Consider the following 13168-nt stretch of genomic DNA (forward strand, 5'->3'; position numbering starts at 1 on the left):
CCTTTCCCTCCTGGGACATCAGACCACAGGGCAGGTCGGACACTGCCAACCACAGCTCACATTAGGTCTTGGTTCCCTCCCAGATGGCAAGAGTACTTGGTCAACCTGTGCCAAATGTGCATAGATGCTAGAGTCGTCGACTGGCTGGGCATCCTCCCTGTCCTGCACTACTGTATGCAGCTGGCCCCTCCAAGAAAGGACTTTGTGAGCCAGCCTGAGGACATCTGGGCTGGCCTCAACGGAATCTCCTTGTTTCAGTTTCAGGAAAATTGGCTAAATGAGTAAGTTGTAAAGCTGCATTTATATAAGCGCATCTTAGAATAATGATTCTTTAACACTTTGCCGCTTTGAGCTACATCCCCAGTCTTTTCTTAAATTTTCAATCTTTGAGACAGGTCTTGCTAAGTTGCCTGGCCTGGCCTGAACTTGTGATCCTCCTGTCTCTGTATCAACTGGGATCACAGGCATGGCCACTGCCCTGGGCGGTCTTTTCTCGTATAACTGTATTAATGTAGGTTTACTCACCTCTGTGTGTCCCAGGACACAACCCCCAGTACTGCAAACCTTAGTTCATGGCCTCTGACCTTGGCCTTTTGGCTGGCGTTGGGGGTGGTGAGTGCATTTTTGGTAGAGCTTTGAGCAAGATCTTCCTTTTGCTGGCCATAAGGCTCAGGCCAGAGAACTGCCTGGGAGAAGCAGAGGACTTCCACAGTCTGCTCTCTGATTGTGAGAGTGGTGCGCTGCCCCGTGGGTGGGAGGCTCAGGCCTCATAGAGTGTGGAAGTCTTGGTGGGCAAGAGTACAGAGACAATGACCATAGGATCACTGGGCCTTGCACTGTGTAAAAGACAGTGGCCATCCAGTGGGGAGAGGGACTGAAAATTGGAAAAGTCACTGTTCCCAAGATGTGGATGCATAGAGCTTGCTGAAGTCTGAAGAGGGAGATAGGAACCAGTTGCTATGGATGCTCAGATTCTGGCTTCTGCCAGGGGTACTGTGGCTCTGTTGTCAAAGGATGGGAAGTTTCCATGAACTGAGTTTCACTAAAGCTACAGCAAAGCCCTGGCTCCTCTCCCTCATAACTCCTGACCTGAGAAGAAGCTGCTGCACAGGGAGGAATTAGGGTGTGAAACACATAGACGGCCCAGGTGGGGGGATTCAGGGAGGGTGTTTGGAACAACCACCAAGGGTCTGGGATTATGGCTCCGCTGTAGAGCACTCGCCTAGCACATGTGAGGCCCTGGGTTTGATCCTCAGCATCACATAAAAATAAGTAAATAAAATAAAGGTATTGGGTCTAACTACAACTAAAAAATAAACACATAAATATTTTTAAAAAGAACAACTGGGAGGAGTATTGAAGAGGACCTTCAGAAAAAGTGGACAATCTGTCACAAACAGATGGGGAATTTCAGAAGATTAGTGGAAACCATAGGTACTAAGAAAATAGCTGAGTGGGAAGGCCACAGACAACACCTGGAGTGGAGATGGAGACTCTTCTTGATGGCTCAGCAGCAGCCTGGAAACAGCAGGGGGAAGGGGCCACGAACCGGAGGACTGGGCAATAGAAATGTCATGCTCTAAAAAAAAAAAAAAAAGAAAGAAAGAAAGAAATGTCATGCTCACACAGAGAAGTTGCAGATGGGAAAAGAAAAGAACAGAGCTTCTGAGGTCTGTGAGTGAAAACCAGGTGAGAAAAGAGGAGAAAGAGGCCAGAGGAAAGAGGGAGGATGGTTCTTGATTTTCCCAGGACAGAGAGCACCGTCTCACAGAGCCTGCAGTCTCCAGGCAGAACAGGGGCAGGCCATTCACATCTGGCACAGTCAAGGCTGCAGGGCACCAAAGAAAGACTTTCTCCAAGGCAGCTGGGGAAAAGACTCACTGAATCCAGGGCACTGTGGAAGGGTGCCTGGAGGAGGGAGAGGTGGCATTGGTACAGGGTGCTCAGCCTTGGCATGGAGGCAGGCTCAGTCACATGCTGCAGTGCAGACCTGTGCTGAGGACATTGAGCTAAAACACCAAAGCAGACCTCAGAAGGACAATTACCATGTGATTCCACCCCTGAGGTCCCTAGCATCTTCATACTCAGAGAAAGAGTAGTGTGGCTTGCCAGGGGCTGGAGGAGGGGAGTTAGTCTCTAATGAGGATAGAGTTTCAGTTTTGCAAGATGAAAAGGGTCCTAAGTTTGGTTGTGTGCCAATGTGATGTCATTGACACATTGTATATTCTGGAGAATGGCTGAAATGGTAAAATTCAGGTTGAGCGTACTATCATTAAAAAAAATAACTTTTAAGCCAGGTGTGGTGGCACAGTCCTGAAGTTCCAGAGACTCGGGAAACCAAGTCAAGTGGATCACAAGTTCAAGGCCAGCCTGAGCAACTTGAAATCTCAAAATAAGACTCAAGAAAGGGCCTTGAATGTGGCTCAGTTGTTCAGTGCACCTAGGTTCACTCCCCATTACAAAAAAAATTATAATAGCAATAATTAATTTTTAAAAACCCTATCAAAGTAATTCTAGGCATGATTTCCTGAAGTTAGCACTGTTGTATTTTGGGGACCAGGCCATTCTGTGTGGTGGAGGCCATCCTGTGCACTGTAGGATGTCCAGCAGTGTGCCTGGCCCCCACCTGGAAGGTGCTGCTGGTCTTGCCCCCTCCCCAGTTCTGAGAGGCATCTGTGTTTCCTGGTATTGCCAGGGCCCCCCGGTTGGTAGTGGGAGCTTGAACACCCCTGCCCCCACTGAGAACTGTGCTTGAGCAGGAGAAAGTGGACTCAGAGATGCAAAACTCCAAGCTAAATAAATGATAAATTGGAATACTGAGCAATATGTAATGGCCAGAACAGGGCTGGGGCAGGGGCTGGGGCTGGGGATTAGTGACAGAGCACTTATCTAGCTTGGCTGGGGTCGTGGGTCCCATCTTCTGCACCATAAAAAATAAAAAAGTCAGAGCAGGATCCACAGAGGAATGGAGAACAAAGGTTTAAAGTACGACTAACCCCCAGTGTGGAGAATCAAATCCAATTCCACACCAAGAGCCCAAGAGGAGGAGCAGGCAGATCCATACCTCTGTGGAGCAAATGGCAGGAGAATCAATATGGTATGGACATTGGGGAGAAAGCTGTAGACCAGCCAAACCCAGGTGGCCCCCAGGAGCTTCAGTGCAGGGCAGGCCTTTTTCAGGTGTGCCTGTGGGCACATGCAGCAAGACAGGCTGCATTCTGAGCTGGACCACTCTCAGTACTTGAAGGTGCTGCAGTCCAGGGTTCCTAACCACAGCTGGACAGGTGGAAAATCCTTACACGCCTGGATGTGTTAACAGCATGCTGCTTCTAAATCACCTCACCTTGGAGTGAGGTGACATGGAAAGCACAACCTACACAAGGAAAATTGTAGGGGGCTGGCGGCACTTGGGGGCAGAGATCTGCCAGCTGGGCAAGGCCCTGGGTTGCCTCCTCAACATCACACAAAAAAATTTTTAAGTCCAATTTAAGAGAAGAGTATAAAACTTAAAAATTAAAATAAATCTGAATTAAACATGAAAGCAGCTTTGTACTCATTTCCACACACAGATAACTGCCATGTGTGAAGTGCCCTGACCCCTTGCCCTCCCTGTCCACTGGGAGCCAGGTGCCATCTTTAGGGATGAAGGCAGTGAGCTCAATTGTTCTCATCTCTTCTCTATTTTTGGAACCTTTTGAAATGAAAGCTAAATGGAAATTATTTTTATTTATTTATTTGTTTGTTTATTTATTTATTGGTGTCAGGGATTGAAAATCAAGGGTGCTCAACCACTGAGCCACATCCCTAACTCCTTTTTAATTATTTTTTGAGACAAGCCTCACTAAGTTGCTGAGGGTAGCCTTGAACTTATGATCCTCCTGCCTCAGCCTCCTGAGTTGCTGGGATCACAGGTGTGCCACACACTTGGCTATTTTGTTCAGTTTTCATTTGATTCGCTCTGTATGTCTGTTTCCATAATACATTGATACCATCTTTAAAATCTGAGCATTCTGGACCTTCCCAGCCTTGCATTTCCTTGTCTTGAGTCTGTTCAGCGCTCTCACTGTTGCCTTGGTCTCTGTCCCGGTTTCTTCATTCAGGAACCAGTTTCTTGACTTCATGGAGAGCAGGAAGCAGTTGCTGTGTGTGGATGAGTATCTCTTTCCATCCTGGTTCAGTTTGCTGCCTCTGGGAAGCCTGGTTCCCTATATGGAAATCTCCAATGAATACTTGAGTCTCATGCCTGCTCGGGTCCTGGACTGTTTCCTAGGGACTTACTACAGGCTGCAGTGGCTTCAGGAGATCTCAGAGATCTCAGAAGATCTCTTGGAGGTTTGTGGTTGGGAGTTGGGTGTCAGGTCCTTGCTTAGTAAAAGCAGGTGACAGACTGAACATTGAATGTTTGTGGGTCTTCTGTCCTGAAGGGAAGTTGGGGGAAGTGCTGAGAAATAATCAGAGAATTGCTGAAATAAGAAGTCATTATTTCTTAGGGTTAAAGTTTGAATTCCCAGAGCAGGTTCTGGTTGAGTAAATAGAGCACAAGACAACCGTAGCCATTTGTTATTTATGACTGTTAGAAGGTGCTGTTAACGTCACATGTTTCATAGTTGCTGTCTTTCCTTTTATGCTTTTTGGGTAAAGAAAATAGTATAAGGACTTGGGAATCAGTTTAACAAAAGAGGTGAAAGACCTCAACAATGAAAACTACAAAACACTATAAAAAGAAATTGAAGAAAACCTTAGAAGATGGAAAGATCTCCTATGCTCCTGGATAGGCAGAATTAATATTGTCAAAATGGCCATATTACCCAAAGCAGTATACAGATTGAATGCAATTCCAATTAAAATTCCTATGTCTCTCCTAATAGAAATAGAAAAAGCAATAATGAAATTTATTTGGAAAAATAAGCGACTCAGAATAGCCAAATCAATCCTTAGTAAGAAAAGTGAAGCAGGATGCATCACAATACCAGACCTTAAACTATACTACAAAGCCATAGTAACAAAAACAGCATAATATTGACACCAAAATAGGCATGTAGACCAATGGTACAGAATACAAGACATAGAGACAAACCCACATAAATATAGCTATCTCACACTAGACAAGGCGCCAAAAACATACATTGGAGAAGAGATAGCCTCTTCAACAAATGGTCTGGGAAAACTGGAAATCCATATGCAATAAAATGAAATTAAATTCCTATCTCTCACCATGCACAAAACTCAACTCAAAGTGGATCAAGAACCTAGGAATTAGACCAGAGACCCTGCACCTAATAGAGGAAGGAGTAGGCCCAAATCTTCATCACGTCAGATTAGGCCCTGATTTCCTTAACAAGACCTCTAAAGCATAAATCATAAAATCAAGAATCAATAAATGGGATGGATTCAAATTAAAAAGCTTCTTCTCAGCAAAAGAAACAATTAGTGAGGTGAACAGAGCCCTACATTTGGGGAGCAAATTTTTGTCACATGCATGTCAGATAGAGCATGAATCTCCAGGATATGTAAAGAACTCAAAAAACTTAACACCAAAAATACAAAAACCTAATCAGTAAATGAGCTGAACAGACACTTCTTAGAAGAAGATGTACAGTCGGTAATAAACAAATATATGAAAAATGCTCAACATTTCTAGTAATTAGAGAAGTGCAAATCAAAACTAAGATTTCATCTCACTCCAGTCAGAATGGCAGTTATCAAGAATACAGACAACAATAAGTATTGACGACCATATGGGGGAAAATGTACACTCATACATTGGTGGTAGGACTGAAAATTGGTGCAACCAGTCTGGAAAGCAATATGGAGATTCCTTAGAAAACTTGGAATGAAATTGACCCAGCTATCCACCTCCTCGGTCTATACCCAAAGGATTTAAAATCAGCATACTATAGTGATGCAGCCACATAAATGTTTATAGCAGCACAGTTCACAATAGCTAAATTGTGTAATCAACCTAAATGCCCTTCAATAGATGAATGGATAAAGAAACTATGGTATATATACACAATGGAATATTATTCAGCATTAAAAATAATAAAATTATAGCATTTGAAGGTAAATGAATGGAGTTGGAGGATATCATGCTAAGCAAAATAAGCCAATCCCCAAAAAACAAAGGCTGAATGTTCTCTCTGAATAGTGGATGCTGATCCATAATGCTGGGGGTGGAGGAGTCACATGGGAAAAATGGAAGAACTTTGGGCAAAGGGGAGAGAGGGAAGGGGAGGAGGCATGGGGGCAGGAAAGATGGTGGAATGAGATGGACATCATTACCCAGGGTACATGTATGACTGTATATACGGTATGATGCCACATCATATACAACCAGAGAAATGAAAAGTTGTGCTGCAACTGTGTACAATGAATCAAAATGCATTCTGCTGTCACATATACCTAATTAGAATAAATAAGTTAATTTTTGAAAAAGAAATTGGTATAAGGGCTAGGATGTAGCTCAGTGGCAAAGCCTTGCATATGCGAAGCCCTGATTTTGATCCCCAGTTTCAAAAAAGAAAAGACAAAGAAAAGAATCCCACCCAACAAAAAAAAAAAAAAAGAAAATGGCTTAAATTTACAGGCTGCATTTCACAGGTGGAAAATGAAGGTTGGCTTTTGAAGGCTTGTGTTCAAGGAGAACAGGACAAGTCCCTGTGCCCTTCTCCCTTCTCGGCACAGACAGCTGTTTCCTTCTTGGACTTTTCATATTTCCCTTTCTCTTTCCTGCCTTAGCATGTTGGGAATGTTTTCAAAATGCTGATGCACCTTGTGGACACCCTTCAGGATGTGTAAGTAGAGCAGCTGGTGCCACTCCTTGTGTGGGCTCATATGTGGTGGGGGCCGCCTGTGTCAAAGTGGGAGGGTGGTGTACCAGCAAGTGCTCCAGTGTCCTCTGCAGTTGCCAATCCAGCCATCTGGGTTTTTTTCATTTTCTTTGTCTTAAAGGAAAAGAGCAGGACTGTGGATGTAGCTTAGGGGTTGAGCACTTGCCTAGTGTATGCAAGGCCTGGTTCAGTACCCAGCACTTCAAAAAAGAAAAGCAAATTACAGCTCTTGGGTGCTGAGATTTTGCTTAGTTCCCACCCAACCTTTTGGCTTTTGTTTTTTCACATTTTTAAAATGATCATTATCATAGAGCAGATGTATGTGTCTTGCATTTTTTTTTAACAATTAGTTCTTGAAAGTTGGGCCCATTTAAAACAAAAATCAAAGGTGGCCTTGCAGAATCATTTACTCCTTCACCTGTGTGTGACCTTTGCCACCTGGAGGAACAGCATGTGAAATGCATACAGTAATGTGCACCAGGGGCCTGGGTGTTCCTGGAGCCTCTCAGCACTGCTGCTCTCCCTTCTCCGAGCCCCTGGGGTGTCTGGACATGGAGCCTAGCACAGGGCCCTCCTGTGTGGCAAGCCCCTGTGACTTTGCAGGGTCTTTTCTCATATCACCAAGCCGTCAGTCAGTAAATGTGAAACCCGGTCACACCAGGTGGAAGAAATTCTATGTGCAGTGCACACTCCTCTTCTAGCACCCTCCCTCCCTCCCTCTCTCCTATACCTCTTTGATTTTTTTCTTAAGTTATTCATATATTTTAATATTGGAAATATTCATCCCTTTCTATTTTTTGAATAAGGGAACGTATTTGCAAATATTTTAACTTGCTTTGATAGAGTTCCAACTGCTGAGCTAAGACAAAAGGACGGTGACTGCTTAGTCACAGCTTTAAGACCTATTTAATGATATCCTGGAGGAGATCAAGTAAATGCCTTACTTGTAGGTCATTTATTTTATTTTAAGTAATTAATTTGTTTGTGGTACTGGGGATTGAACCCATTCTACCACTAAGCACACCCCCATCCATTTTTATTTCTTATTTTGAGATATGGCCTTGCGAATTTGCTGATGCTGGCCTTGAACTTGGCCATCCTCCTGCCTCAGCCTCCCGAGGAGCTATGAGTGCAGGCATACTTGTATGTCTAAAAGGGAAGGGACTGGTATTGATTATTGGTGTTGTTTTCTCATTTCCCAATGACTTAAATGAGCTCTCTGGACTCCTGGTTGGTAGGATTCTTGAGAAGACCTCGTTAGAGTCCTACTTGACTGTGTGCCTGAAGCTCCATCAAGCTGCCTGCAGGATCACCAAACGCCTGAGGTTTTATGAGATCCCCGCCTTGTCTGCTGAGGTCATTTGCAGAGTCATCAGACTTAGACCTCCAGTGGTGAGTGGGATTTATGGATGAAATGTCATGCCCAGGAGAGGTCCTGGATTCCATGCAGCCCGATTTAGAAGGGAATGTGGGGAGTTTGGGATGCCTGGACGAGACAGTGGTAGAGTCAGCTGTCAGGTATTCATTTGGCGTCTCCTCCATGCTGGGTTCCATTGTATGCAGACTACACACTTCACCTCTGGCCTCGCCAAGAAGATGACCCCTCCTTTTTCCTAGATTCTATTATTCACAGAAAACTAGAGCCCATTTACCCACCCCCCCAAAACACATGTCTGTGCCTTGTCTTCCCCGCCAGACTCTTCCCTTCATATAGCGACACACCATGGCAGCAGAGCCCATGTCCTGCTGCCCTGCTCAGGCCCCTGTGCCCCTCAGCGTGCAGTCATCCTCGCCCTCATACCCAGAGGGAACCTCACTCTGATTCCTGCCACTGGAGCTCGGCTCCCCCTGGCCTTCACACTCTGTTCCCTCACCCATGTCTCAGGGCAGCGTCCCTGCTGCATCAGGAGCTTTGCATTGCTGTGCAGCTTTTCCATTGTGGGTCCTGAACTTCTGTGTGGGTAATCGAGAATGGTGTCTCAGGGCAATTCTTTTTTTAACGTTTTGCACATCAAAACTGTAATGTTAGGGATGGAGATGGTCAAGTCTACATTTTCACCTTATTCTTTCAGCCTTTCTTCTTTAATATACCATAAACACACTCTAGGAATGATTTTTTTTCCCAGTACCAGGGTTGAAACCCAGGGATGTTTAATCACTGAGCCATATCCCCAGCCATTTTTTTTTTTTTTGTATTTCATTTAAAGACAGTGTCTTGCTAAGTTTCTTGGGGCCTTGCTAAGTTTCAGAGTCTGGCTTTGAATTTGGAATCCTCCTACCTCATCCTTCTGGGATTATAGGTGCTAAGAATGAATTTCATTGATAAGGTGTCTGCTTTCTCCCAAGTGGTACTATTTCTTTTTTTTTTTTTAAAAGAGAGAGAATTTTTTTAATATTTATTTTTTAGTTATCGGCAGACACAACATCTTTGTTTGTATGTGGTGCTGAGGATCGAACCCGGGCCGCACGCATGCCAGGCAAGCACGCTACCACTTGAGCCACATCCCCAGCCCCCAAGTGGTACTATTTCATCTATCCCAGATTGGTGCCAGCTCCCAATAGATGGTGCTTGAGAAGTTTGTCAGTTATTTAGGGTTTACTTTTTTGCAGAAGGAAGTGTCTTCATTGTTGTTTGGGGTCCCAGATCTGTGGTCACAAATACTCTACCTGTTCTGCAAAAACAAAATTTTGCTGTGCTAAAATTGACCAAAGCAAAAACATGCTGGGGCATGTGGGAGCCTCTTGTCAGGTGGTCAGCAGCTGGGTGGCTGCCATGAGGGTCAAAGCACAGTTCAGGGCCCTGCTGTTTGTTCAGCCTCAGGGTTGTTCCTGCAATTCATTTATTGACTACCTCTGGATGACACCAGGATGTATAAAGAAATAATAATAAAGAGGAGGCACAGAGACAAGGTGCAGAGGCAGGGAAGGTGGCAAAGTGGACTTTTTCCCAGCAGACACATTTATTCATACCAATATGTCATTAGTACCCTAACTACATTATTGTTTAGCATATCAGTAAGGTTGCTTATTCTGCAGTTACATTTTACAGTTGCAATATGCAATGTCAGGAGCTATGTGCAGCTCTCAAGAAAGTCCATTGTCTGATGTTACTGTAAAGCGGGCAGATCCAGGAGCACGAGAGCTTGGTGAAACATTGTAGTCATCAAGCAAACTAATTCCTTTATTCCCAGGAGTTATGTGCCTAAGATTAAGGTCGAAGCTGATAAGACTCTAGCGTGGCAGGCATTACCACAGCAACCAGGCATCCTAGGCCTCGGCACAGAAACTTTCCCAGGCACCAAGCATGTCACAGCCATGAAGTCATCAGGGACCCCAATCCCAAACACAGAACCTCCACAAGGAGGGGTCAGTGTGTAGCTGGGGCCGCTTTTGGATTTGGAATGCCTGAGGCCTAGCACTAGGGAAATGCCCTGCTGAGGTGTCCAGATTGTCCTGGAAGGTATTAAGGGACATCATACAAGGGTACCCTGTTTCATTTTCCTTTGAGAACCCTCAGTGCTGTCCTGCCCTGCTCTCACCTGTGCCCTGAGCTCTGGTCACCTGCCTGGAGCCCGAGTCCCTTCTCCTGTTGTTGGTCTGCCTCCCGGGCTCTTTGAGTTTCTTCACCTTGGCACTTACTATGGCTGAGGACCATGCTCTTCCTGCCGTCTGAATGGGTCATCTCTTCCACTCTAGTTGGTTCCTTATAGCAGGAATGGCGTCTGCCATCCACCTTGTCACTTTGCCAAGATGGAGGCCCCAGGGTGGTTCTGTGAGCCTCGAGGGGGGCAGGAGTCAACAGACCCAGGTTTTATGGAGCTCTGTAAGAGCACACACTGTGCAGCCTGCAGGGCCTCTGGAGTTGCATGTGCTCCATGGCAGGTACCTCTGGAGTGCAAAGAGAGAGAAGACTCCGGAGTGTTGGGTCACCTGAAAGGGGGTAGTTCTGTGGGTGTGGTGGTAGAGGTGGGGAGGAGACAGACCATAGCTGTCCCTGCAGAGTGCCCATGGGGAGAGAACTGGGCTGGCCTCCAGGCCAGCAGAGTGCTGCTTCACATCCCTGGAGTGGGCTGGGAGTTTGCATGACCTACTGGTTCAGGGTTCTCTGGAAGCTCTCTGCTCATGGGTCCATTCTTCTCACTCAATCTGGAGAAAGCACAAGGCTCTTGTGTGTGCCTCCGCTGGTGGAGGCTCTTGGTGAGGCAGTCAGCTTGGGGACCTGTAACACCCGTACCTTCTCCCCTCCTCTCCCATGTTGCCCCTTTCATGGGAGCCCAGGGTACTGGGGAAATGACAGTGCTTGTGTCAGATGGGCTTCCAACAAGCATGGAGCTAGGAGGTGGCTCAGGTGTGGGGAGCAGCAGGGCAGAGCTGGTATAAAAATTCTCTCATGTGCCCACAGGACGTGGCAGAGGACTCGGGAGCCACAGCCCAGAAGGGCTTCCTGACAGTTTTCCTCCAGGGTGTCCTGGCCACCACAAGATCCTGGCTGTGCACAGTGTTAGCAAAGAGAATGTTCCGGAAGGGTTCGACTCTCCTTTTCACCTACCCGGAGGAGATCCAGGTGAGCTTGGCCTGAGGTTGCAGAGCCTCTGCAGGCAACAGAGTGGGGAGTCACACAGTTATGTCCTGTCACCAAGCACCAGAACCACAATGCCTTGGCCTGGAGGCCTGGGCTTATCCTGAACCTTGCCTCGGGCCCTGGCTCCTACTCTGAGGAAGGAACATTCCCCCTGTACCTGGCAGAGGGTCAGTGGCTCTGTGGTACAGTGTGATGGGGTGCAGTTACGCTGAGGCAGAGTTGCCAGGAGCACCTTCAGGCTCTGCTTCAGGTCTGAGGCTGTAAGCCAGCTGTGTGGTGCTGGAAACAGAAGGTCAGCATGACAGGAAGCACCTGAGTGAAGCCGTTTGACAGAGTGACTCCTCCTCCAAAACCCAGGACATGGGGAGGATTCCACAGTAGTCACCCCAGTGCTGGAGAAGACAGCCGAGAGCGGTGGGATCCAGGAGCTTGGGTCCCTAGAGGGCTGCAGGGGGAGGAGGTAGAGTGGGAGGTCCTGCTCTCCAGCCTGGCTGCCTTCTCCCTGTCCTGGAAGTGGAAGGTTGTCCCCCTTGAGCCACAGTCTTCCAGGGACACTCTGGAACCTGCTTGTGGTCTTCACACAGAGTTGGTGGCAAGACTCATTGTGATGTGAGGCAGGGGTACCCCAACTGTATGGACAAGGGTGGCTGCAGGCCAGAGGGTTGTTCTTTTTAATGAAGGAAAAAAATCCTCTTCCAACTGCTTTGTGAAGTTTTATACCAACAGACTGAAATCCCAGGAAAACACAATTGGATTATTAAATATTATTCCAGGATTCTAAGTAGTATAATCCCCAGGTGTTAAGCTTGAGAGACGGGTAGCTGTGTAGCCAGTGACAAGAAAGATTTTTTTTTTTTTTTTTTTTGGTACCAGGGATTGAACTCAGTGTCACTCAACCCCTGAGCCATATCCCCAGCCCTATTTTGTGTTTTATTTAGAGACAGGGTCTCACTGAGTGCTTAGCACCTAGCCATTGCTGAGGCTGGCTTTGAACTCATGATCCTCCTGTCTCAGCTTCCTCAGCTACTGAGATTACAGGCGTGTGTCACTATGCCCAGAAAGAAAGAATGATTCTAAGTGCAGTAGTAATGATTAAAAAAATGAAATTAATTAAACATCTACTCTGAGGTGATTGCTACTGTTATTCCTGTTTTACAAGTAAAGTTACCAAGGTCTGGGGAGATGGATGTGCTGTTGGTATTGCTGGAAGTCAGGAGAAGGGGGATAGGGAGTCAGAGGGACAAGAGCTCTGTGGTATGGAAGGAGCTAGAGATAGCAGCAGGAACTCATGAATTAGATAGTGGCCAGCTCTGTCCATCAAAAGTCCTATGGCAAAGGCACCCTGGGACCATGAGCACCTACAGAAATAATGATGTTCTGAGACTGGGACCCGAGCACACCCACATCCCATCATGCCTTTTCTTTCTTTCTTTCTTTCTTTCTTTCTTTCTTTCTTTCTTTCTTTCTTTCTTTCTTTCTTTCTTTCTTTCTTTCTTTCCTTCCTTCCTTCCTTCCTTCCTTCCTTCCTTCCTTCCTTCCTTCCTTCCTTCTTTCTTTCTTTCTTTCTGTACTATGGACTGACCCAGGAGCACTTTATCACTGAGCTACACTGGTGGTGGCTGGTGGAAATACACTTTCACGGACCTTTTTATTTTTTATTTTGAGGCAGGGTCTTGCTAAGTTGCCCAGGATGGCCTGGAACTTGTGACCCTTCTGCCTCAGCTTCCTGAGGAGCTGGGATTTCAGGCGTGTTCTA

General features: G+C 46.2%; 1 protein-coding gene across 5 annotated transcripts in view; it reads left to right on the forward strand.

Moving 5' to 3' along the window:
- LOC101954706 (E3 ubiquitin-protein ligase RNF213) overlaps window positions 1-13168 on the forward strand; it is a 105130-nt gene that overhangs the window by 24066 nt on the left and 67896 nt on the right. For 4 of the 5 annotated variants that reach the window (XM_078030678.1, XM_078030679.1, XM_078030680.1 and 1 more), the window contains 5 exons: window positions 84-281; window positions 4101-4332; window positions 6739-6794; window positions 8069-8222; window positions 11233-11394. In XM_078030678.1, the coding sequence (XP_077886804.1) occupies window positions 84-281; window positions 4101-4332; window positions 6739-6794; window positions 8069-8222; window positions 11233-11394 (802 nt within the window). Of the gene's footprint in view, window positions 1-83; window positions 282-4100; window positions 4333-6738; window positions 6795-8068; window positions 8223-11232; window positions 11395-13168 lie in introns of those variants that run through there. The other variant, XM_078030682.1, reaches the window with a different exon arrangement.

Source organism: Ictidomys tridecemlineatus, chromosome 13, assembly GCF_052094955.1.
Source record: "Ictidomys tridecemlineatus isolate mIctTri1 chromosome 13, mIctTri1.hap1, whole genome shotgun sequence".
In the NCBI taxonomy this organism is placed as follows: Eukaryota; Metazoa; Chordata; class Mammalia; order Rodentia; family Sciuridae; genus Ictidomys; species Ictidomys tridecemlineatus.